Consider the following 25229-nt stretch of genomic DNA (forward strand, 5'->3'; position numbering starts at 1 on the left):
ACAAGATCACGCTGCCATTAAAATGACTGTCCAAAAGATGTTTAAATGCAACTGCACTGTCAACGTGGTGCGAGGCAAGTGGGCACATATCAGTTCACGGGAGAACTCAAGCTCTCAGTCGGCGGTTTTGACACTAGATGACATAAGGAAGGAGAACTTCATCATACGTGCTGCTCTTGTCTTTGCTAATAATTCAGGTACAACAACACATACCGAAGCAGTTGGTCTTGTGGGGGACAAACATCTTGCAGGCGGTGGCGATCTGCAGCTCGGCGCTCAACACCGCCTTGATGATCAAGTCCTCCACCTGCTTCATCAACACTGAGGAAAGGTGAAGATTGTTCAGAAACAACTAAAAAGCAAACACGTGTCACACGGTGCAGATGCGTTTGCTCACATGTCGTATTCTTCCCCTCTTGCTTCAAGAATCTCAACACTGCACTCATGCTCCACTTGTTCCCATAGTCCTCCACGTCAGGGTCATCACAGCTGGAAGATAAAAGATTGTCTTCTCCATTAAAAGCAGGCACAAAGAGTTGTGTGTCCGAGATCATTCACCTGACATAGTCGCTGCTCTTCTTGTTCAGACTGTAGTTGGTGAGATGCATGAAGGTGTTCTTTATACTCTTGAAGGTCCGGTCGTATTTGACTGTGGCAAACCTGCGAACAAGAGAACACGACACCCATTAAGAGGCGCTGCAAACCACCATGACACTGTGGAGAGAAACTGGGCCGAATAATGAGGGCATTTTAGCGAGAGATTGATTGTTGGCAGCGCAGGCCAGGAGTGGATGCCACATGTGCAGTAATGAGAATTCCTTGGCTCGAGCCGAGCACCTGAATACCGGCACACGCTGCAGGAATGTAGAGAGGTAAAAGAGGGATTTGAGCTCAGCCGCGATTGATTGTTGCGGTTTGTAATGAAGCCAGTAAACAAGCAGGAGGTGCTTCTCTGTTCTCAGCACGTAGCTCGGTGAGAACGGCCGTGCTCTAACTCCACGTGTGCCTGATTAGAGGTCCAGGAACTATGTCGTGAAGAGTGGATGAGAAAACACCAAAGACTTAGGAGAGTGGTAGAAGTGTTAAGTTTGTATTAACAATGCTCGATCAATAAATAGGCCAACAGCGCCCTCACCCGGCCACCACAGACACCACGAAAAACCCATGACTGTATTTGTGTGGCCCTCCTCGGGTCACAGAGAAACTATGAAACTGACCATGAAATGTGGTTTTCATTGGTCAGTACTATTCAGTTCAAATAAATAGAACTTGAAGGATTTAGGACCACCTTCTTTTTTCATTTTATTTTCAATACCATTTCATGCATGAGTTATATGACCACTTAGTGAAAATTATTGGCCCTCAAAATAGAAAATAAAAAAGTGAATTATGTAATAATGTTTACTGTTTTTCACACACCTCTTCTACTGGTATTTACTACTAAAATAGATATTCGTGACTTATTTGTTGATTTACACTGAAAAGATTAAAATAAAAATAAACTAAGTATTAGTTTTCAGTCTATTTTAACCCATTTCATAACATACTTTTTGAAATCTGCAGATGTAGCATTTGATATTTTTTTACTTTTTCTTATGTTCTTTACATTCATTTCTTCTGGCTCTTGGCCTGATGGCCCCTCTCAAAAGTCCCAGTTTATAATGTGGCCCTCAATTTAACTGCCCACCCCTGTTCTGGAGACTCACCTGGCGAGACCTTCCTCGTACACATAGATGAGGAGCGGATCATACGACGTCACCACCACGTACAGACGCATGTCGAACTTGAACTCTGCACAAAGAGCCACACATTGAAGGCACACATTTCTTCGTGAGGCGTTTCTGTGGATGGACTTACCGTCAATCAGCAAGGGGTTACTGATATACCGGGACACCAAGATGTTTTCATCCATAGAGATCTGACTGGGCTGCAGGACAAGCAGAGGCCATAAATACAGGAAACGCGGTGGAGCCTTTACTGCAGATTACGCAATGATGGAATTAGACAGCTGGAAATATGCAAACTCACAGCACTCCAACAAATAATTAGACTTTCACAGTGCCAAATATCTGGCATGCAGTGGAACCGACCGAAGCGGGTCAAGCTTTGATGAGAGCCCATAAAAACACAATCTGTCGGAGGGTGAGGGGTCGTTCATGAGCCTGAGATGTTTTGCAGGTGGTGGATTCGAGGGGAGATGGGAAGCTCGGCCGGGAGTTACCTCAACACTGGCCACAGTTCAGAGAAAAGCCAAACCGCTGAGAAAGAAGCATAAGTCTTTCTTCCTCCCGAATATCGCTCGAACATTCTTCCAACCGTTTCATAAAAATGCCTGAGAAGAGGAATGGGACTTGTTTTCCAAGAGTGAGAACTTTGCTGAGCTTGTCCAAAACTCCAAAGCCTTGGAAGAGTCTGATTATTAATGCCTCAAAGTGCATTTGATTTCAAAGGCGGAGGTGTCTCCCACACTCCAAACATCTGCTCCGTCGAATGTTTCGCATCAGATTTGGAAGTCAGTTTGCGGGCAGCTGACACCCACTATCAGTAATAATTAGTAACGCATCAGCAGATAAGACTGGGAGACTTCATTACGCTGAGGACCAAATGTTACAAACCATTCGTGAATGAAGCCAGAAATGAAAAGCAAATCATGTTCTCTGGCTGCTTTTGAAGAGCGATCAACAAGTGAAGAAGGGCCTCCGTGTTCCCACAACACAGGTCTGGAATTCTCAGGGACTAAGTGAAGCAAGACAGGACAGTGTGTCCACACTTTTTAGAGCTCAAACGTATTGTTTACACGGCGTGACATTGAATGTTAGTTCATTGGGTTTTTTGTACATACCAAAAATCTTAAGTTTGGGGTTCAGGTTCCATCTACATATGGATGGATGCAAGGGCAAGTCTAACTCAACTTTCCTATATGAGGACCTTCCGAGAGAAGTCCTCGATCATACTTCCGATAGGTGGACCCTGGTGCCTTTACCCTATTGAAGAGGTAAACCTTCTCATACCACTTGTGGTTTATAGTTCTGCCACCATCTAAGGGAGATACTTACTTCATGTTATCAGTCTAAGTCGATCTTCACCTTCACAACCAGATCTAGATGAGATGCACTTCAACCTTTTTAGGAAGCCACTGCAATCTTTCAGTCTTGAAAACACAGCATCATTCAACACTTCCAAAGGTCCCATCCTCATGCCGCGTATTCTGCAGCTTAAACTCCCGGTTGCTTCCTTCTATCACACCTGGCAATCCTGATGGGGCTCCTTGAGTTTGCAACAATCTAGTTGGGCCTCCCTGTCCATTTAGAATGACCACGCAAAAATCCTCCCCAGCTCATTCACCGTCATACCACCAGTGTCCGTGGTCCAAGTCTTAAATGACTCCCTCTCTCTTAGCATCTGTCTATGGCAGACCTGGGCAAAGTGCGGCCCGGGGGCCAAATGCGGCCCTTTGACTGTATTTATGTGGCCCTCCTGGAGTCAGAGCAAAACTATAAAACTGACATTGTTGTTGTCTCTGACATTTTGTCTTATGGATTGTTTTTTGTTTATTATGATGTAACTGAAACATAACCTTCTTGTTTAATTATTTTTTCTAAATCTTCTCTCGTGGCTATTTTAGGAGCATTTCTTGTCCCTTAAGTAAATTTTGAAATGTATGAGCCACATTGACAATCTTTAAATGGAATGTGGTTTAAATTAAATAAAACACAACAAACCAACAGTTTCTATGCATTTTTACAGTGTAGATTCATAATCACACATGATTTTTATTTTCTATTTTCTCTTGTCCTCCTCTCTTTGTGTTTGACGGCCCTTCTCAACGGTCACAATATATAACCCGGCCCCTTGGGAAATTTAATTGCCCACCTCTGGTCTATGGTCTCCTACATTCAACACAGTCCAATTCAAATACTTAAGAAAGAAAGACAAAGCAACTTACATCGCTGACTAAGTAAATCCCTCGTCCTCTTGAAGACGCGACAGGCTTGATAATCCATGGACCCTTATCCTTGGCAAAATAATCTGAGTAGGAAGAAAACATGATTCAACAGGAAGAAAGAAAAAATTAAACGCTGGTTGTTATTCCAATTGGAAGGTCCTTACTGCAGAAGTCCTGGTACTCTGAAGGAAGCATGAAGGTCTGAGGAACGATTAGGAAGTTCTTGAAGCCGTATGTCTGTTGCATTCGCTGGATGTTTCGATAAAGACGATCTTTGCGTGTCAGTTCATACGACCTAGATCGATCATGAGACGCTTGCTTTTAGTGAAAGCTTGGTAAAAAATAAAACAAAAAAACAAGTGAACGTTGATTCGATCAGGACTTCTACCTTGGAAAGTGGTTGACCTTCTGAAAATCTTGAAGGTTCCGAAGCAAGTACGACTTGAGGTGAGACCCGGTCCACATGAGATTGAAGTCATTGCTGTTGGGGTGGACCTTGAAGAGATCACAAACATACAGTCAGTAGTGGGAGTGGGGAGAATTGCGCCAGTGGGGGGAGCTGTTGAGTGGAGAAGAAGGGTTCAGGGTTTGGAAATGGGTGTTGATTTCCAGGATATTTGGGAGTTAAGAGCTCATCTGAATACGGGAGCCAAAGTTAGGCCTTGAGGGAGTTTCTGCTCTCCACTGATCATGGTGACTATATGAATACAATTAAATTCATACAAGATAGTTTTAGTTCTATATGTCTTTCTTCAGGTTAAATAGAGTTGAACAGTGAGGTCAGTGGGGTCATCTAAATCTCTCTTCTAATCACCAGGTCGAGTCAGAAATGTGTCTCATAACTAAGATTCCTCTGGTTTGCTCTCTTTTGTGCGAGTCCAGGGTGTATTGGAAGGCAGAATGTCTCCTATCCAGGCCACATGTTACTAATAAAGTTGTGCCGGAGCGCAGCCAGTGGCAGACACTCGCCTTCCTTTGATAAGTGGGAGTCAAGATGCGTTGAAGGCAAATAAAAGGGCGAATTAATCGAAACTGCCTGGTATGAGGCGCTCGTGAAACTGCACGTCGTAGTGTTTCCATGAGAGCATCAGCAGAATTCCACATCTGTGTCATCTAAGGGGAAATAAAAGAACCTGACTGTGTGAGCAGTTTTAAAACAGACGTATTGTATATGAAGGCACAGCAGTTTGGAAGGTATCTCCGGGGTGTCCATGTACCACTGGGAACACACATTGAGCTTGGCGAGGCATTCGCCTGTGGAAGCCATCCTCGCTCACTGCACACTCACGACACCTCTGAACTGTTATTGCAGAGTGCTACAGTTACATGAGTGAACATGCAAACGGTACTTTTGCATCAATGTCACCTCAGTATTGTCATACTTAAAGATCACATATAAAACTCAGAGACAAGTTGCAAAGCTCACCTCATGGAACCCATGATTGGATAGTATTTCTCGAACCAGCCGGCTCTCTGTGCGCACGATCTTGAAGGCCATGTTGTAGCGCTCTGACAAATTAAGCATAGTCTTGAAACTCTCTCAGAAAAGATTGCTTGGACGGACGCTCGCTCACCTCCAACTGAGCAGGCTGCAGCATCTTTGGCAACAACAGCTTCAGGGACGAACAAGAAAATGGGGATGGACTTGCTGAGGCCGCACCAGGCGACCGGAGGAAGAGATCTGCCCGTGAGGGGAGAAAAATGGCATGGTTTTTAGAACTGGTGTGGGACCATTGACCGAAAGGGTTTGCACAGAAGAATCAAGTGATGGGAATTGTTCATTCTTTTTAGGCTATAGCTCTGTCAATCCACGATTCTTAGGAGGAGGCAAACCTTCTAGCTCTCATCTGCTTATGTTTTGTCATTTCCATCAGGGATTTTGTCCATTCTCTACCCAAAGCTGGTGGCCGCAGGAAAGAGTACGACTGCTGACGAAGTTGCTGGTTGAGTTCTACACAGCCATCATCCAGTCCATCCTCACCTCCTCTATCACCGTCTGATACAACAGCGCCACCTTCAGGGACAAGAGCAGACTGCACCGCATCCTACGTACTGCTGAGAAGGTGATCGGTTGTAGTCTGCCACCTCTTCAGGACCTGTATGTCTCCAGGACCCAGAGACGTGCAGGTGGGATCAGAGCCGACCCTTCTCACCCTGGTCATGGACTGTTTGTTCCTCTTCCCTCTAGCAGGAGGCTAGGGTCGATCCAGACCAGAACCTCCCGCCTATTTTATTTTATTCCAAAACACTTTCCTAGTTGGTGGGGATCCTCACTGACCATGGCAATAAATTTGATTCTGATCCTGAGTAGAAATCCACCAGTGAATGAGGAGCTTATAGTCTTTTGGCTCAGCTCTATCTTCACCATGACAGTTATCCTCCATCCATCCCTCACTTGTGAACAAAACCCCAACATAACTGACCTCACATGAATTTAGGAACAGATTCTCATCCTAGCTCAACTCTGAACCGTTACAGTGAGAAACTTATAAATAAGCAACATACAAATAAGCTTGAATGACGTCACTTAAACTATGAACAAAGGGGTGTCATGTCAGTTGACTTAACAGTATGTTACACATCGAGAAAGTCGTAAATCTGTCTCCATGAAGGGACTCACTCTTGCTCGTCCTCTGAGGAGGACTCGGAATCCTCCTTATCCGGGATCACAGCAGGCATGTCCACGGTGAAAGCCGGTGAAACCTCCCAGGAATCAAGTGTCTACCATCTTCCACCACCAGCTACACAAGTCATGACATGTCCTAAAAGTACGGAAAGCAAGTTCAATTCAAATACGGAACAGCCACGTTATTCGCTGTGATGCTAAATCAAAACACCCGCCGTGTGCGACAGCCATGTTTTGACTAAAATGTGACTCGCTGTCTGATAACGTGGGCGTGAAAGAAGTCGAATATTCCGTCTAAACAAATACGAACATGTCGTTCACTTGCCTTTAATGTAGACCGCTAGCTAGCATTTTCACCGCCAGTTCATCATCGCGCTAATCTTCCAGGTTACTACAACAACTGAGTAGCAACACACGACGCATGCGCACTGGAGGGTACGTGTCATCTCTGTTGAAATATATTTTTTTTAATCTCTAAAAACCGCTGAAATAAAATGCACGCGTTCAATTCAGTATGCGTTAGAATATCGGTCTTTTATTCGTTCAATAATCAAATATTTAGCCGGTTTAGCCTCTCACAATTTGTATACTCTTTGATTCAGACACGATGACGTCACTCATTTTCAATATCTATTGGCTAGTTGAAGAGTGGGTGGGACCCCAACAGGGTGACGGACCAATCAGATGAATGGTACCACTATGTGGCGTCGCCAGTGCAGTACTGCCATTGGACAATAATCGTGTTTTCAGTGTCGCCCTGCTTGTGAGCGTTCCTCCTCACAGAACACCTTGGTCGTCATGGTTCTTTGCTGAGGTAAATGAAGACGACGTCACAATATTTACCTGCGGCGCGGTTTGTTAGTCACGCATGTCCTTGCTAACAGGTGAAGATGAGTCGCTTTCTGAACGTCCTGCGCAGCTGGCTGGTGATGGTGTCCGTCATCGCAATGGGGAACACGGTGCAGAGCTTCCGAGACCACAGCTTCCTGTCCGAGAAGCTCTACACCGGCACGCCAGAGTTCGGTACTCGATCATTATTATATTATTACACCGTCAACCGTAGGAATAATATGACAGTCCAAGTGCAGCTTATTGCTCTGCCTGCTGATTTAAACGTAATTGTCTTTGTTTTTTAATGGTCGTCAAGATAGTTTCCTCCAACTATTCATGATTCTATCGTTTTTGCAGTGAATGGTCTTCAAGCTCGGACCTTTGGCATCTGGACTCTACTGTCCTCCATAATCCGCTGCGCCTGCGCCATTGATATTCAAAACAGAACGTACGTGCTCTTGTTTTCTAGTTGCTTTTCATGGTGAACAGAAAACTTTTATTTTTGAGTGTATTTTAATTGTGCTTGCAATGTTTTCAGTATGTGTTTTTGTGTGAATACACAGCTTTTTACTGTGTTTTTTTGGCCACACAAGTGTTTAATGTGCTGCTTCCAGTCCAAGTCAGCGTGGAAAAGATGAAGTTGATGTCTCCTCCTCTGCTCCACAGGTTGTATCATATCACCTTGTGGACGTTCGTGCTGGCATTGGGTCACTTCCTGTCTGAGGCCTTCATCTACAAGACGGCCCCTCTGACCATCGGGGTCATGGCCCCACTCATCGTGGCAGGTAGGGCCTCAAGTTACATCCAAGTTTCCGACGATCAAGTCCTCACCATCTCGCAGGTTTCTCCGTCATCGGGATGCTGATCGGATTCCAGTGTTTTCCTGAATCGCAAGAGGAAGTCGGAGCGAGACAGAAGAAGCGTAACTGACATCTTACATCGTGCTTCATCAGTGATGAAGATGAGTCAGGGCTATTGTTCGATCTTTGCTAGATGAAGCGGTGTGGCACTGAGGCAACGCCTGCTTCGTATTTGACCTCTGTTTTACTGTTGTCTGATTTGTATTGTGGGTCATATCAGGCTCAGCTTTTGTTCATGTCAACCTTTTACACTGCAGCGACATGATTGAATTAAACAACTATTGTGAAGTTGTATGTGTTTGTCTTTTCTGAATGTCTTTCCCCACTTGTGTGTGCATTTTAGCGGACACTTCAGGTGCAAACTTCTTTTAACTTACGAGTGTTCTATGTATGTATTCTTTAGTGAGAAGAAATATTTTCCTCGCTTCCAAATCAAACCCCCCCTAAAGGTCAGATGTGCCAGTAAAAGGTTTATTTCCTAGCGCAACAAACTTCATTAAACACAGTCTAACACGTCTGCGACCAACATGGAGACAAAATATAAAAGGTCAGAAACAGGAAGTGGAGTGACACGGCACCTGATGACATCACAAGTTAACAATAACAATACAACACAGCAACAAAAAGAATTCATCAGAAACAGCTAAAACCGTTATTGTGCAAATTCCGTCGTCTTCAGGCGACGCCGTAAAGTGACCTCAGTGTTGGTCAGCATTGCAACAGTTGTGGTCCACTGAAATGGCACTGGAGAGTCAAAGGGCAGAAGAAGCTACATGTTCTCATGTCCAGAATGATAGAGTGTGTTGTGCTTTGATGGCAAGATCTGAGTCCACCTCTGCTTTACAGTTGTGTAAATACAGGCCGTCAATAGCGTAGTGTCATAGCGAACATCAGTTCTGACGTACAAACTGACTCCAATGCAGTGTGGTGTCTGACCTTGCTAACTGAAGGTAGCTGTTTCATCGTGGAGCAGACGAAAAGATCATGGAGCAGCCACAGCGATGCTCTCACATCACATTAAATAAATTGATAAAATCTAAACATAGTTTTTAAAACGAGGTATTAAAACTTCTTTTCCCGATAGCAACACGTCCTGTGACCAAACAGCCCCTCCAGAGCACAGCAGGACTTCTGACTAAGAGACAGCGCTGAAGTGGGGACCGTCACTAATTTACAGTCCCATACTTCCTCTAGAGCTTCAGACCTTTGTGGACTTCAGGAGGAGCGACGGCATCGTCCATGTCGTCTGGGTATTTCTACAGAGGATAAAAAAAAAATAATAACATCACCACCAGATGTGGGGAACTGAACCAGCAACACTTTTTAATTCCACTAATCTTTACATGCGTTTTATTATGACTTCTCACTTTCTATCAATTGAAACCAACAATTCAATTTATATTTTTATATTTTATTATTCAGTTTCTAATAAAATGAATTCTAAACTAATGTAAACTACTTTGCAGTCAATTTAGAATAATAAATATATTACTTTGTGACTATTATTTTTGCCGGAAACATTTCCTTCACCACTAAATTAACCAATTAAAAAATCTATTTTTCATGAACTTACACATTTACCATTTTGATCAAAAATATTATTAATTCATTTTAATTCATGCAAGTTTTGTGTTGTTGATAGTTCGGCAGTGAACTAGCGATAGGTCTTAACATCATTTCCATGTGTAAATAGTAGAACGAGCAGAGGGGAGTTGCAGTTCGGTAGTCCGCCGCTAGATGGCAGCAGACTTTGCACTATGAACGTCTAAAATACAAGCTCTCACTGGACTGGCAACACATGAGTTCACACCAGTGTGTGTCCTGTTACCTTGTGCAGGAGTGTGTTTGTGTATGAGCTTGTGGGTTTGTGTCAAGACTGCTGTTTCCCGGCCTCGCTGCGCGACGTGGCCCCGTAATCCTGCACCGATGAGTCGGAGCCTGTGGGCTGGATGGAACAACACCTGGGGGGTCACTCCACTGAGGAGGGCGGATGGGTCACACCACCACCAGCAGCACTGGAGACCCCTGCACCCCCAAATCTGCCTCACCAGTAGTCAGATGCGTTTGGATAAGGAGGAGTTTTGGCGTGCAGGACGGCTCCAATTCAGGCGGATTAGGAAGCGTTCGTGAAGATTGAATATTTTTTCCTCATTCAAGCAGATGTTTTGAGAACCCATGCAGTTAAAGCTGCAGCCCAAGCAAAGGTTTATGTAGAGAGTTGCTGCACGAGCATTTTCAAGTGTTGAAGGCAGAAGTAATGGAGCCAAGATGAAGATAAACCCACAGCTCATGCAGCACACTTGTGTACTCACGCTCACACACACCGCCTCCGGCTGAACGTTGGCCTTCTGACGTCGCAGGTCCGACTTGATGACCGCTGCGAGGACAAGAGAGCATCACTAGAGTATTGTAGAGAGTGCAGGCCATAAATATCATATCTGAACGTGCAGAGGGAAGACGGGAATGTAAGTTTGAACATGGTAGTGAGTAGTAGTAGTGGGAGTAGTGAGGTTACAACGCGGAAAATTTCAGTTCACGGATGCTTGGAATGATGGCTCACTAGACGGCAGTGTGGCAGCAGAAACATCATGTTTTTGGTCTCACCGGTCATCACGGTTCCCACAAGCAGGAAAAAGCTCAGGAACATGTTCCCGGCCAAAGTTCCCCAGTTGTCAATAATCTTCCCCTGACAGATGGTGAAAATGATCCCGAAGAACTGGAAGCACAGGGGAAACATGGAGACACTTTTTATACTGAATATGTCTGCAAAATAAGGAGGAGAAATTTTGCAAGTAGTGCAACATTATGATGACGTCATAAACAACAGAAAAAGGCATCTAATTACATTGATAGAAAATTATATAAACAGTGGGCAAAAATCACAATAAAGCAGATCTCAACTATTTGTTTTTAAGTGTTTAAATAAATGTAAATAATAATGTAATGTAATAATTACAAATGCTCAAATAGTTTTTAGTCATGTTTTATAATTAATGTCAGCTAAGTGAATTTACATTCCTAACTAAGATATATATATATATATATATATATATATATAGCTTATAACATCAGAAAATAAAAACATGCTTTTGTTGCTAAGTGTAGTGAACAGCTAATAAATAACAGAGTTAAATAACACTGCTAAAAATGCCTGTGGCGCTAATGTAGCTGAACGCTAAGTGAAGTAAAAGAAGCTGAGAGTTTTATTTCTCAACATGGAGCGTGATTCAAGAAGCACTTCTGACCTGAGCAGAGCAGTTAAGAAGTCCAGAGGAGGTTCCCTCTGACTCGGGGTACGTGAGCTCCACCGCGAACTCGAAGCCCAGTGGCAGGTAGCCCGTCATGAAGAAACTGTGGTGAGCGAACCAGAGGAAGACACTCAGAGGTTGATGTTCTGTTTCATGAAGGGCATGGAAAGAGAGCCCAGGAGGTTTTCTGGCCTCAAAATATGAAACGTTATTGAATTAAACGCAAATTTCCAGAGCAAAAACAAGACTGAATTTACTCCTATAGTTGGAAGCAAAGCCTCTTACCCCAACATCCCAGCGGTGATGAAGACCACCCAGAGATGGCCGAGGTTGAGGGTGAAGGCGTAGACCAGCATCCCAATGAGAGTGAGCGAGTACACGGCCAGGGTGGTCTGTCTGTGGAGGCAGAGGAGGAGAAAGGAAGATGGATCGCAAATGTCGATGTATTTTCCCCACTATAGATGGTTAAAACACTATGAAGGCGTAGCGTGGCCACACCATCACTGAAGGACACAGGGTCATTGAGTGTTTCGGGACATTCCCATGGTACTGAACAGGGATGTTGCCCTTAAAAGTCTTTTTGGTTGGGCTACTGTTTCCTCAGAATGACTTGCACTGCACTAAGAACACTCCAGGTTTTCATCAAACTCAGCAACTCTGGCTTAAAAGTTAACCCTGTTCACAACTGTACTTATCCAGAGCTCATAAATTCAGCAAAAAAAACTGCTCTGACTTGACAATAATCTGTGTCATGTGACTGCTTACAGACTCCAGCTAACAAAGACTCCCAGTCACTGACTGTAATTTCATAGAAGTGGACGACATAGTTAGAGTTTTCAGCAGTCTGAGAAGGCAGTGGGACCAAATCGTGCTTTTGTCATGAGGCCAACTTGTTGTTTCAGTGGCCTGCAGTCACCATGTGTGTAAAGCCGCCTCTCCAGTGGACTAAGAACAAGATAAGAAACTGATCCAAGTGTGTAGACAGCTATTTAGCATCTTTATTTTCTATGTGAGTTGGTCTAGTCATCGTGCTTTTATCCGCATATAATAGCGAGACACTATCTAAAAACACAAATGCTAAGTCTCCACCCGCCAAACACTTTTAAGTGTAGTACAATGGCGAACCAGATACGAGCCCACTAGAGTCGAAAAAGACAGGACACGACTCTGTCACTTCACATCAGCAGAGAGCGACCTCATAAAGCCATCTCAGCCGCACTGGTTTCTTCTGAGTGATGCTGCAGTTCACCATCACAAGTGACTCCACACGAGAATATCTTTAAGAGGTGGAGGACTGGGCACGCTCAGATCTTGTTCACAACATGGATGGCCTTCCAGACGAGGGTTGCCTTTACTTAACTCACGCTCAATGCTGCCATCGATGCCGACCGAAAGAGGAGCATCTTCTTCATCCCAAAACAAAAGCATTACACTCTTCAAAAGACGACCCGAGTTGCTCAGTAGTCAGGTCGAACCAAAGCAGCTCCCCCGGATAACTTAAGTCCTGAACATGTTAATTCTTTTGAATACATAAGAGCCAATTACTGAAAGAGGTCTGACTTGAAAGCAAACACACCACTTCCTTATCTGCCTTCTATGAAGCCTCACTCGTGCCGACGCTGAATTAATCCAGCTTTATTAGAGGAGCGAACAGGAAATCCCAGCTGCGTGAGGATTTGCACCGACATAGAATGACGTGGTCTGAAAGGAAGGAAAGGAAGAGGCTTGAGGAAGCGTCTCACTTGTAGGTTTTGGTTTTGTCCAGCCAGATGCCGCAGATGAGCGAGCCGACCATTCCGGCGATGACGATGGTCAAACCGATGCGGCCTGCGTTCACCTGTTCGCCCTGAGTGATGACAGAGAGGTGGTTAGCCAGTCCTACAAACACACACTGACAGCTGCTGTTTAATCTCATGCAAACAAGCGCCATTGATAAGCGATGTTTATGTTTGCCAACAAACTTGCTCCCGTGAGAAAGACGAGAAAGTGAGATTAAAGCGTAAAAAAAAGAGAATTGGTGAGAGAAAGTTTGATTTTATGTCACTGCTTAGACTTTTTATTTTATTATTCTTTTGTTTTTTATTTATTTTTGTCTCGTAATTGTCATTTTTTTCATGAAAATCATGTTAAAACATATTGTCTTGCTACATTTTTTTATCTGAGTATTTTGGGGTTTTTCTAATCCAATTATCCAAACATTTGTTTCACACTTGCTTAGGTATTGTTTGTCCACCTTGTTTAATGTTGTTTTATATTAACTGTTGATCGTTGCAATTGGTGTGATGTGTGGCTGTGTTCTACACCAGCTGGTGGTGGAGTCAGGACTGCAGACTGCAGTTTTTTTTATCTTATTCTCACCAGGATTTTTTTTCTCAGCGTACTTATAAATCTATGCTGGGATTTATAAGTATGCTGAGAAAAAACTCCTGGTGAGAATAAGATAAAAAAACTGCAATGGTGGTGGAGTCAGGACTGCAGACTGCAGTTTTTTTATCTTATTCTCACCAGGATTTTTTTCTCAGCGTACTTATAAATGTCAGCGTAGATTAATAAGTATGCATTTTGAGAGTCACATATTGTGAAGACAAATTTTCTGACTGCCATATTTTACGTGAAAGGTTAGATAGTTCCTCATGTTCAGTTGAAGCTGATGTAAAACTATGTAGCACTCATGTTCTAGCAGCAATAGACGATGACGTGGTCAAGCACGGAGCTTGAGCATCGTGCTCCAGTAGCAAAACGACACAAAAGTGGAAAAAGATACATCTCAGATGAGTCTGTTACAAGTCATATTTGACTATGAATCGAAAAAAAATGGCAGCTAGGCTCAGGAACAAAGGTGAGGTTGTTTGTGCATCTTCAGTTTTACTGAACTTCTTTTTCATTTTCTAAATTTAATTTTGTATTTTTCAGAATACTCGCAGAATAAAGGTTAGTAAAGTTCTTAGCATCTTGTCTTCGCATCTTGTCAAAAAGACACTATTTTGGAGGCAAACCTACATGCTGAGTGGACCATAAGTGTTTTAGCTCACCCCAGTCCAGTTCTATTGATAATAGTAAAGCGAAAACCAGCTAAAGGAAAGCAGCTCACTGGATAATGGTCGATGATCATCTGATTCAACAGAGTGGAGATGGAGTAGAAGCAGCCCACATTCAGGCCTGGAGACAAAGGAAGACGCCATTAGAATCAATATATCTAAGCGTTTATCTCCGGGTAAACAGAGAGTGACCCTCAACAACAAGTGATAATCACTAGGCAGCAAAGGATCAGGGGTCGCAGACGTGAGGAGCCAAAAATACTTAACGATTGGCGTCAGTGAACTTTGGCTCGCGCTCAGTCTCATGACACCTTGAACTTGTGAAGACTTGAAACGAACAAACAGCTGATAAAGATCGACTTTTCCCCGAAAATCAAATGCTGTCACGATCAATTGTTTGTTACGCCATTGAACTTGTGACTGCGGCCAGTGTTCAAGCCACATAAGGTGCGAGGCAAGAGAAATAGAGCGGTCAAAGTTCAACACGCAAACATGGGCAGCGTCGACCAGCGCCGGTGTGGTATAAGATCACGACATTTGGATAACATTTGAGCAGGAAGCCTTATAATACCAAATATAACGTGACATTTAGTGAATTTGCATGCCGTCTAAATGTCATGAAAGTAGACCAAACCCACCGTAGCTGACCACCAGCAGCATGAAGGCCCGGTTCTTCAGCAGCCGTTTAATGGAGGCAGAGTAGGAGTACTCATCCTGGGGCATGCAGCGGGCCTGAGCCTGAGCCTGAGAGGGCGGGATCTCGGGCTTGTCCTGGAACACTGGGCACACAAGCATTAGAAGGGTGGGAGGCATATCAGACCTCATTTCAATTTAACAGCAAGGAGAGCTTTGAAGAGCGTCGCCATACTTACCAGCGATCACCAGGACGAAGAGGCCGGTCGCAATCCCCGCGCTAATGTAAAACATGATCCGGATGTGGTACGCTAGCTCTTCCATATTGTCTGAATCTGGCACGAGGACGGGCGGTAACAGGAAGCCAATGGCGATTCCCATCTGCGGGAGAGACGCGCAAATTTAGTGCTTTACAAGCAACACGGATGGAAAGATGAACGTTGGGGTTTAGAGGAGATACAAAAAAATAGTGCTTTATTCAGTTGAGGGTGAAGGGGAGTCAACTGCTAACCCATGTAAGGAATATGCGAGAAGCTCATTTCCAAGGGTTCCTGCAGTGTCAAGAACGTTCCACAAGAGGTACCACCTCTCTAGAGAAGAGGCACCAACCATGAAGAGAGTCGCCGGTATGACAGGATGCACAGCAGTGTAAATATTTGGTTATTTCTAACAGCACGATGACTGGGGTGATGTCTGCGACACGTGGAAGGGTAGGTCCAAGTATTACAGTCTCAAGTGAGGAGCAGGGAAGGGTGGAGGGTTCTAGTCAGGATTGGGTCGGTCACTCCACCCAGAACAAGAATACATTAGCATAGCTAACCTTAAGGTGGATGACAACATCATTATGACATATCAAAAAAACAAAAGTAGAAGAGAGCACCCACTGCACTTGGGCAGACTTGGTGCAGTAAGGGATTAAATTCAAAGCTGAGCTAAACTGTTGAAGAGCTGGCGAGAACCCTGGAATGGATAGTATCTCCAAATAATGAGAGCTGTGAAGCCTATTGTCTTTGTGTGCATGATACTCTTAATCCAATGGCCACAAGAAGAAAACATTAGGAGGGGGGGAGTGCAGTGTTTTCACAGGATGGATGGATGGATGCAGGCGTTTAGCTTGGAGGGCGTCTGGACGTCTGCAAAACATGCAAAAATGGATGCCCGATTCTCAACCGTAGCTTGGCCACCAGATGCCGCCATTTACCAGTGTAATCTGGCGGCCAAGCTACGGTCGGGAATCGGCGTCCATTTTTTCATGTTTTGCAGACGCCCAGACGCCCTCCAAGCTAAAAGTCTGGATGGATGGATGGATGGATGGATGGACTTCCTGAGGTGAGGACTCAACTACTGACATGTCACTCTATGCCTGTCGTGTGCCGTACACGTCTGGTATGGTGCCAGCATGAGCTACGTTAGAAAGCTTAAAAGACTTACCCTGTGCTGCGATTCCTGGACAGAACTAAATCAAATGCATACACACAACAGTAAACAACAACAATAGACTGTATCTGACTGTCAAAACGTCAAGTTGTCAAGATGTAACTGCGAACAAATCAAGCATTGTACTACTACTCCATACTACTGCACGGAGGCCAGTCTCGATCGGTCTGTAAGAGACGAAACAGTGCTAGAGTATCAGCAGAATGGTACTGAGGTCTGTATCATTACTGCACTGAAAGGTATCACATAGTTATTATCACATTACCTCTTTGTTGCCAGGAAACGGCAATCTAATAGGCTGGAGTGAAAGATATTTGCCACATAGTAAGAAGGAGATCAATGGCTGTCACATAGTGAAGATATCTACGAGTCAAATAGACGGAAGACAAGATAACACCAATTGCTCAATGTCAGTCGCGTGACTTGCGATGCTGTTTATAACCCAGAGCCAACAGAGTCATGCCACCATGAAGCGCCTGTATTCATCATCAGCAATGTGACAGTGGGTAGTGTGACAGGATGTTGGCAGGTTAGCGAGTACACACTTCGAATAAGGATAAGAAGCGTGTGGCTCCAAAGGGGTTCGAGAGCAACGGAGGAGTTCATTTGAGAGTCCTTGTTTCAATAATGCTGCTGAGATCACAAGCTAGCTTCAAATATGTAGCGCAGTGTGGTTGTTGGAACCAACTCAAAAAGTCTCCAATGGTTTGAGACGGTTTAAAAAAGATGTCAGAAGTAATGACCCACCCAGCAGACAGCGGACACACTGCGGACCAGCCTGGTACGGAGGACTACAAGAAAACTACAGTCCACAGGTTCTTTTACTGTAAATATAAATGACTTGAGAGCTGCATCAAAAAGGATCCTACACACCTGGTTCCCTAGAACGCCAACGGAGCACGCGGTGGACACTTCCTGTTTGCCGAACCACAGCGAGGCCAGTTTGGATGGGATTCCTAGACAGTAGACGGTGCCCACCGAGCACACAAACTGACCAAAGAAGGTCATGGCAAACATGCTGGGGTGGGCTGTTCCCGCCTTGATCCAGGCGCCGATGCAATTGAAGGCGGACCCCACCACGATCACGTCCCGAAGTCCCCGATTATCCAGCAGCCACATGACCGGTAGGATGAGCGGGATGTAGGTGAGGAAGTAGATCATGGAGAGCCAGTCGATCGCCAGCGCGCTGATTCCATAGAAGCGCATGAAGATGTTGTTGATGATGCTATACTGCAGCCACATGAACGCGTTGCTCATGGAGAAGGCGCTGAAGAGGAAGAGCATCACCCAGCGCCGCTTGTAGAGTCGGGTCTCCATGAGCGGGTAAAACTGGGAGTCCTCCAGGAGGGGCACCTGGGATATGTTGTCTCCGAGAAGAAGAGAGTTGCTGCGCTCCACATAACTGCTTCTACCTTTCCCTGCCGACGAATAAACACTGTCGCCGGCTGAGCCAAACCCATCCATCCACTCGTGAGAGAGCTCCTCCTGGCTGCTCATGTTTGGGTTGTTCTCCACAGACAGCCTAACAGCTGAAGGAAAAAGCAAACAGTTCCTCTCATGCGCATGTTCTGGTAGCATCGCCGCTCAAACCTGACTACTCCACCACAACAGGTAAAACGTGTCAACGACTGGATTAGCTAAGGCGGATCCGAGGGGCAGTACAAATACGAGGAGCAACCAGCAGACGATCAGGTTCCACAAACACCTCCAGGCAATTCAAGAATTTCCTCAGCCACAAGACGGCGTCTATAACTCTATACCTCTCTACAAGCTGTTGTCGCTAGCTCACAGCGGATATCAAGCGGACTTTATAACAACACTGAGAGACATGTGACCTGTCACCTTAAGTCCAGCTGAGGTGAGAAAACCAGCTGACAAAACAAGACACAACGTTCTGCAGCCGAAATGATGTACCGCACTAAAAAAGTATCTTCAAAGTAGACATTTATGATTATGAATAACACATCGCTGGCGACCATCTAAGGTCATGACTAAAACTGTAGGCAAAATAATTCTAATAAAAAGTTGAATGAAATTTAATGTCAGCTGTAGAAATTGAAAAATAATGTCTAAGTCAGGTAAGAAAACTATTTAAAAGATATTAAGTATACAAATGAAGTTGAATTAAATTATTAAAAATAAATAAAAATACATGAAATTAGCTTATTAAAAAATGTTGCATTTTAATTACATTTTAAAAATCAACAAATACATTGAAATAAAAACCATTACTTACTTGCAAAAAATATATCTGCTATAATATTTTCAAATGTACAAAAAATATATTTATTTATTAATAAATACATATTTAATGAACACAGCTCACAGATTATTATTCATTTATTTTCTTGGAGTGCAACAAAATAGCAGCCTGACAAAATGATACAAAAACAATGCAGGGGCCACGATATGAAATATGGAACTCATATTTTAAAAATCACCAAAGGAAGATAACAAATCGTGTCAAAACAAATAATTTTTTTATTATTTCTTATTATTACTTGCATTGTTTACTATATTAATGTGACATTTCATGCCATGAACCTTTGAAACACCCCAGTCATTTTCTACATTACTTCCCATTTTCCATCATTAATTTTTATTTAAACCACTGTTAATATCATAATATTATGATTTTTTTTAAATCATGCAGCTGATAGAAAAATAGTAAATAGAAAAATAGTTGCTCAGACATGTCTGCCTGCAACTCCAAGAAGGAAAGTTTTTCAAAGACTAGCGTCTTGGATTCAAGTCACAACTGAGGAACTACTACTTTTCAAAACACCGTGAAGGTTTCACTATCTGGCGCTCAGTCATCCAGAGAGACTCAGGCGGCGCGTTATCTGAGAAACCACCAGCCAACCAGAGAAAAAGCAATTTCTACCGCCAACTTCCAGATCTAGTTTTTGGGCTCCAGTGCAGGAGTAAACTAGACGGGGAAATGAAGTTAAGATCAGGGTTAATACTGTAGTGAGTGTATCACTATGCTATTTTAGAGTTTGTTACCAGAAGGACAACAAGTCTTAGATGTCATGGTAACACAGAAAATAGAGCCTAAGCTGAGAAGAAAAACATGCTTATGAAAGACACGGGGAATTCAGTGAACTCGTGTGTCCACGTGCTGAGACACTATTATACTGTAGCTCATAACAGTTAAGTCCAGGGATATAAAACGGGTCATTAAAACTCAATTATTAACTAATATTGAACAAATTACTGGTTTAAAATCTGCAACGCTCCATCAATTTTCACTGCTTATCCATAATAAAGCAGTCCAGACTCCCTTTTCCCTGGAAATATCTAGCTTTTCTGGAGGAATTCTGGGGTGCTGTATCTGGAAGTAGAAAACTTTAACATTTAAAGTGCATTACGTAAAAATATATAAACTATTTTAACGCCTATTTTAATAGGGGGAAATAATAAATGCATTGCAAAAGTATCAAAAACAAGAGGTTTCTGCCATTGAAAATTGAAAGTTACTGAAGTAAACAAATAACTAATGCGTCAAAAAGCAATGTATCAAGTGAGATAAAATAATGTGATTGAATGGCTGCCTTCAGGTTTCTATGGGGAAGTTTGGTTTGGAAATCATATTCTAGCAAGGCTTGAAATCAGAAAGAGGAACTAAACTCCTGCTTTCTCCTCGGTGTGAACCTCACACTTGTGTCACGAGGAAACATAGACAGGTAACACTAAAGCTCCTCCTTTGATACGCACTTGTTTTGTACGGAGTGCTCAGTCCTCTCTCTGAAAGATAGTGATCTCAAGCAGCCTGAAATAATTTGTGTAACATCTCCGTCACACTGTTCCAGCCTCAATTTGTCTCAGATGAGAACCATGACCCCTATCTAGAAACCAAGAGAATACAATGGCCCTTCATGTTTCCTTTTGCTCATCCACGTTCTCCACATTCTTCTCATCATCCACTATTTTTGAAATAAAAGCTTTGTGTGGAGACATTCATTGACTTCCTATACATGTTCATACACGTGGGAAAGTGTTCCGGACTGATGGTTACATGACTTATTTAGCTTTTAATACACTTTAAACCGCCGCTAGAGGAGACACAAACAAAAACTGTCATCGTTTACTTTGTATTATTTTAGTTTTACAACGGGAAATCATGCTCCAATAGTCGCCGTTATGACAATAAAAATGCATCCTCGGATCCGCGTTATTGTTACCAACTCTTACTGAAATCTTTTATTATTACTGTAACCACAAACAACGACGAGAGAAACACACATCATAAGTGGTTAGACGTCAAACTTCTTTGCTCTTTCACAGACTGGCATGTTCAGCCTCTTCAGACTCCATCGAAAACAAAACAAATTACTCAACCGTATCACACAAAGAAGACAATTCAAGTGACTTTCATACCTGGAAGAAGGCGACATCGTTTCGCTGCTCGTGAATAAGTTATTTGTTTCACTGCACCGCGGAAGACGGTGGCAAGACCGTAAACACGAGACACGTCACTTCCGCTATAGCGAAAGCGGTGAAAATAAAATCTGTTTTTTAAAAACGCGTCGGAGAAAACAACAGACCTCATTTAATTTGCATACATTTATTATTTATACGACAAGTCCAAGGTGGAAGGTGAGAAACTGGCAACAGGTTTCACAGACAAATAAGTCAGATATAATAATAATTTAATTTGATTGTTTTTTATGAAATCATGCAATGAGTCATTATTAAGCCATATATTATAAAAGAAAAATAACTGCTTCTGTTTTAAAATTTAGGCCTAGTTTTAAGCATGTTTGAAAAGAATAACTTGGACGTTTGGACGTCTTCAGATCTCAAGAGCTGAGCCAAAAAACTAAGCTCTCTGTTTACATTTCTGCTCTCACCTGTGGTCACATGCTTTGTCACGATCGATACAAGCAATTGGCCTTTCCAGAACTGTTGGTCACTCTGAGTCCAAAGAAGCCACCTCGACCCCCACCTTTTACACCCCTCAGTCTTATATATCGCTATTTACATGGACTGCATGTGGGTTTGAAACATTCTTCTCCATGGAAAGCAGTGTGTCAACTGGATGGAAGCCGGAAGTTGGTCAACCTGCTTAACAGCTTCAAAAATAGTCTCACGTAATTCACCACTATTTGGTTTGGTATAAGATCACAGAACTCACTTCGGTCCTTTGATGCCGTCCTCCGTCAATTTACAATATGAATATTAATTATCAAATAAAGGCATGGCAGTATTGTTTATTATTGCCTGAATTTGTAATGCCAAATGTGCCGGACAGGACAGTATTAACACAACAGATTAATGTTACTTACACAGAAGCACAAACATCACAAGTGCAAGTCACCGTATCTTGTTACACCTAGATCAATATAAGTTTATGTAGAAGGCTACTTGATATTAAAGTACATTTAGGGGCAAGAATAGACCAGGAAATGGTTCATAATTATGGTGTTTTAATAAGGAGTTGAAGATAGTAGGAATCTGAGCTGCTCACCTGAGTCCCGAACACTCCGATGGCACATGCAGTGGACACCTCATTTGGGCCAAACCATACGGAGGCGACATGGGACGGCATACCGATGATGAAGACCTGCGCCAGGGCGCCGATCGTCTGCCCAAGTATAGCGACCCAAAAGAGGTCCTGTTGAGCACTGGCCACTTTGGTCCAAGTCCCCAGCACATTGAGTCCATTTGCCAGGAGCGCACAGACACGCAGTCCCTTTATATCCAGGAACCAAGTGACCGGGAAGATTAACGGGATGTAGACCAGCATGTAGATCATCGCGGTCCAGTCCATGGCGAAGGAATCCACTTGGTAGAACTTGGTGGTGATGTTGTTAATGATGGCGTACACGAGATACTGGCTGGCGTTGCTTACAGAGTACGCGCTGAAGAGAATCACGATCATCCAACGCCTCTTGTACAGATGCGTCCGCACCTCTCCGTTTGGAACAGTGCCGAGTTCCAGTCCCTCTTTCCCACCTTTATCCATCCCTTCCTCACAGGAGTCAGGGACCTCTGGCTTGATCTGACCATCCTCCATCCTTTCACCACGAGAGCCACTTCACACCTGAGTGTGTCATGTGGTGACTTCCTCACCTTTATTGACTATTTACCAAAGCCAGACCCTGATCTCAGATCCAACTGGCTTTCCAACAGCCACCCTACAGGTTGCTTGATCCATCTGAGAGGAGGCTTTACTCCTCCTCTGTCTTAAAGTAGGCTGTGTGATTGGACTTGAAATAGGATCAATATTTGGAGATGGGTCAAGTATGTGATGGAGGGACACTTGTTCAACAACAACACTGTCGGAAACAGAAGCGCAACGGAAACCTAAGCGTTCGACTAGCAGTTCTGAGTGAGGGACTGCGGAGATGGGGGGGAACTGACACATAAACAGGGCACCTTTGTTCCCTCTTTGACTGTTGTCAGAGTCTCATCTGAGAGTGTGACTTCGCTCAAATAAAATTTTCCCATCACCACTGCTGTTAAACTCAATATGCACCACAACTTGCACCAGCCCCACCTTACTTTAGGACTTCAGTCTCAGTGGTACAGTACAGTACAGTCAAACTTGAAGAGGCCAGTCATTTTCTTTAAAATTACTAGTTGGTCGCAAGTGGCCAGATCTCCAGAAAAAAACTGTTTGAGAGATTCTCTAAAATTCTAAAAAAAATATACACAAATAAAGTCGTCTAAAATATGAGCCAGAAAAGTAAAAAAGCGCAGACCCAGAAGAAAGTTGTAGGATACCATCAAGTGACTCATAGAGATGACGTTCACGACAGAGATGTTTGGAGATATTGATGTGATCAGAAAATAACCAGAGAAAATCAGAATTGAAGGATCTAGTGAGGGATAGATGGCTGACTGAGGAAGTCCAAAATCATTGAAATGAAATTGCATTTGGAAATTGGTTACCAGCACCATTGTTTGTCAAGATACGCAAGTGGGCAAGCAACAAAAAAATTGCAAATTTAAGCAGCAAAACCTCAGTTGATCCGAAGTACACTGAAAAGGGTCCAGATATTATGAATTATTTTAATTATTTTGATGCCTGAGAGAGTTGTTGTTATACGTTTGCAGTGGGATTGAAATTAACTTCTCCCTTTTAATTAAAGTCAGGTACATGTGGTGCATATAAATATCCTCGCAAATATCACGTGCGTCAGTCGTAGAAGATCAATATTGAAATTGCAAACTGAATTCTAAATTTGAGTGGAACAACAACAAGCGCGTGGTTCCCCATAATGATGGGGAAATAGCTGGGTGGATGGACGGATGGTTGAGGATGAGGATGACATGGTGATGAGGGTCTTCTAACCTGAGCCGCTCACCTGATTCCCGAACACTCCGATGGCGCAGGCGGTGGACACCTCATCCGGGCCGAACCACAGCGAGGAGAGTTTGGACGGTATCCCGAGGATGGAGACCTGCGCCAGGGCGCTGACGGTCTGCCCGAGGACAGTGACCCAGAACAAGTCCCGGTGAGCGCTGCCCACTTTGATCCAAGTCCCGATCACGTTGAGCGCGTTCGCCAGGAGCGCGCAGACGCGCAGTCCCTTTTTGTCCAGGAGCCAAGTGACCGGGAAGACGAACGGGATGTAGACCAGCATGTAGACCAGGGAGAGCCAGTCCACAGCGAAGGAATCCACGCCGTAGAACTTGGTGGTGATGTTGTTGATGATGCCGTACTGGATCCACTGGCTCGCGTTGTTGAGCGAGTACGCGCTGAACAGGAACACGATCACCCAGCGCCTCTTGTACAGGTGCGTCCGGAGCTCAGAGCAACTCTCTCCATTTGGAACCGTGCCGAGCTCGATCCCCTCTTTCCCGCCTTTATCCATCGCTGCCGCACAGAGACCCGGGTCGCCGGGCTTGTCCTGACCACCCTCCATCACTTCTCCTCCTGCGCCACTTCACGCCTCTTCGAGTGTCTTCCTCTCCTCATCTGGACTATTTAACAAACCCCGAGTCTGACCTGCGCTTCCAAGTTCATCCAATGGGCTGCCCGTGTCCTCTGACATCCAAATGTGATGACTCCACCCCTTCTCCAAATGAAGGCTGAGCTAGAACCGTGAAAACCCAGTCAATATTTGGACTTGGGGCAAGTGTGTGATGGAGCGACACTGCTGTTTGTCTACATAGACTCTTAACAGTAAAACGACAGATTTGCGACACTTCTTGGTTTCAAACTGCGTGTCCAAACATTTGAAAACAGAAACACAGAAGTGCTGTAGTAGAAGTCCTGAGTTTAATCCCTGCAGCTTGAAACAAAAGACTTACTTTCCCCCCACTGTTGAAAATGAAAAGCTCAATCTTGTGATGGAGATTGAGTCAAAAGTGTGTGTGTGAGATCAGGAGTCACACAGAAGCGTTCATGCTCACAGTGTCAGAGTGTAGACGCTCTATTAAGTTAATCTGCATGATGTCGGGGGAGCCGGTCGGGATCAAGGCCAGGGGAGAGTGACATGATGGACTCCCACAGAAGAGCATCACTTTCAGCTGGTCCTCTAGGACAACCGGTCGTAATGTTTTGGCTTTTTAAGAACAGTTACAATTTCAGATTGAGTTGTAGTTGTTTCACAGCATAGCATTTAAAGAAAGAAAGTGGGCCTGAAGCGGAGCCCTGAG

The 25229-nt window shown here is 43.9% G+C and overlaps 3 protein-coding genes across 6 annotated transcripts in view; 1 reads left to right on the top strand and 2 right to left on the bottom strand.

Moving 5' to 3' along the window:
- ttll5 (tubulin tyrosine ligase-like family, member 5) overlaps positions 1–6987 on the bottom strand; it is a 49585-nt gene extending 42598 nt beyond the window's left edge. Inside the window, exons 1-12 of one of the 3 annotated variants that reach the window (XR_008412695.1) lie at positions 6898–6987; positions 6567–6708; positions 5521–5627; positions 5373–5455; positions 4335–4441; positions 4111–4241; positions 3947–4029; positions 1858–1927; positions 1707–1791; positions 559–660; positions 398–489; positions 214–321 (exon numbers count right to left, since the gene is read on the bottom strand). Coding sequence is in view for 1 of the 3 variants with exons in the window: in XM_053845797.1 (XP_053701772.1) it covers positions 214–321; positions 398–489; positions 559–660; positions 1707–1791; positions 1858–1927; positions 3947–4029; positions 4111–4241; positions 4335–4441; positions 5373–5455; positions 5521–5627; positions 6567–6625 (1027 nt within the window). In the remaining 2 variants the exon portion in view is untranslated. The other 2 variants (XR_008412696.1, XM_053845797.1) reach the window with 2 other exon arrangements.
- A 308-nt stretch (positions 6988–7295) lies between these two features.
- Positions 7296–8555, top strand: erg28 (ergosterol biosynthesis 28 homolog). The gene is made up of 5 exons (XM_053845803.1): positions 7296–7386; positions 7457–7595; positions 7761–7851; positions 8070–8188; positions 8245–8555. The coding sequence occupies exons 2-5, from the start codon at positions 7463–7465 to the stop codon at positions 8331–8333; spliced, it is 432 nt and encodes a 143-aa protein (XP_053701778.1). The 5' UTR covers positions 7296–7386; positions 7457–7462; the 3' UTR covers positions 8334–8555.
- flvcr2a (FLVCR heme transporter 2a) lies at positions 8423–24738 on the bottom strand. Of its 2 annotated transcripts, XM_053845798.1 has the most exons (10): positions 21000–21088; positions 17493–18148; positions 15422–15563; positions 15188–15328; positions 14603–14670; positions 13254–13357; positions 11797–11907; positions 11509–11614; positions 10868–10979; positions 8424–10640 (listed from the first exon to the last, which is right to left on the bottom strand). In XM_053845798.1, exons 2-10 carry the CDS (start codon positions 18114–18116, stop codon positions 10318–10320), a joined length of 1731 nt encoding a protein of 576 aa, XP_053701773.1. In that variant the 5' UTR covers positions 18117–18148; positions 21000–21088; the 3' UTR covers positions 8424–10317. The 2 variants fall into 2 exon arrangements, with proteins under 2 accessions (XP_053701775.1, XP_053701773.1); XM_053845800.1 differs by lacking the exons at positions 17493–18148; positions 21000–21088 and adding an exon at positions 23933–24738 and having other exon boundaries at positions 8423–10640.
- Between the last annotated feature and the right edge of the window lie 491 nt (positions 24739–25229).

The sequence above is a fragment of the Synchiropus splendidus genome, chromosome 16 (genome assembly GCF_027744825.2).
Source record: "Synchiropus splendidus isolate RoL2022-P1 chromosome 16, RoL_Sspl_1.0, whole genome shotgun sequence".
Lineage (NCBI taxonomy): Eukaryota > Metazoa > Chordata > Actinopteri > Syngnathiformes > Callionymidae > Synchiropus > Synchiropus splendidus.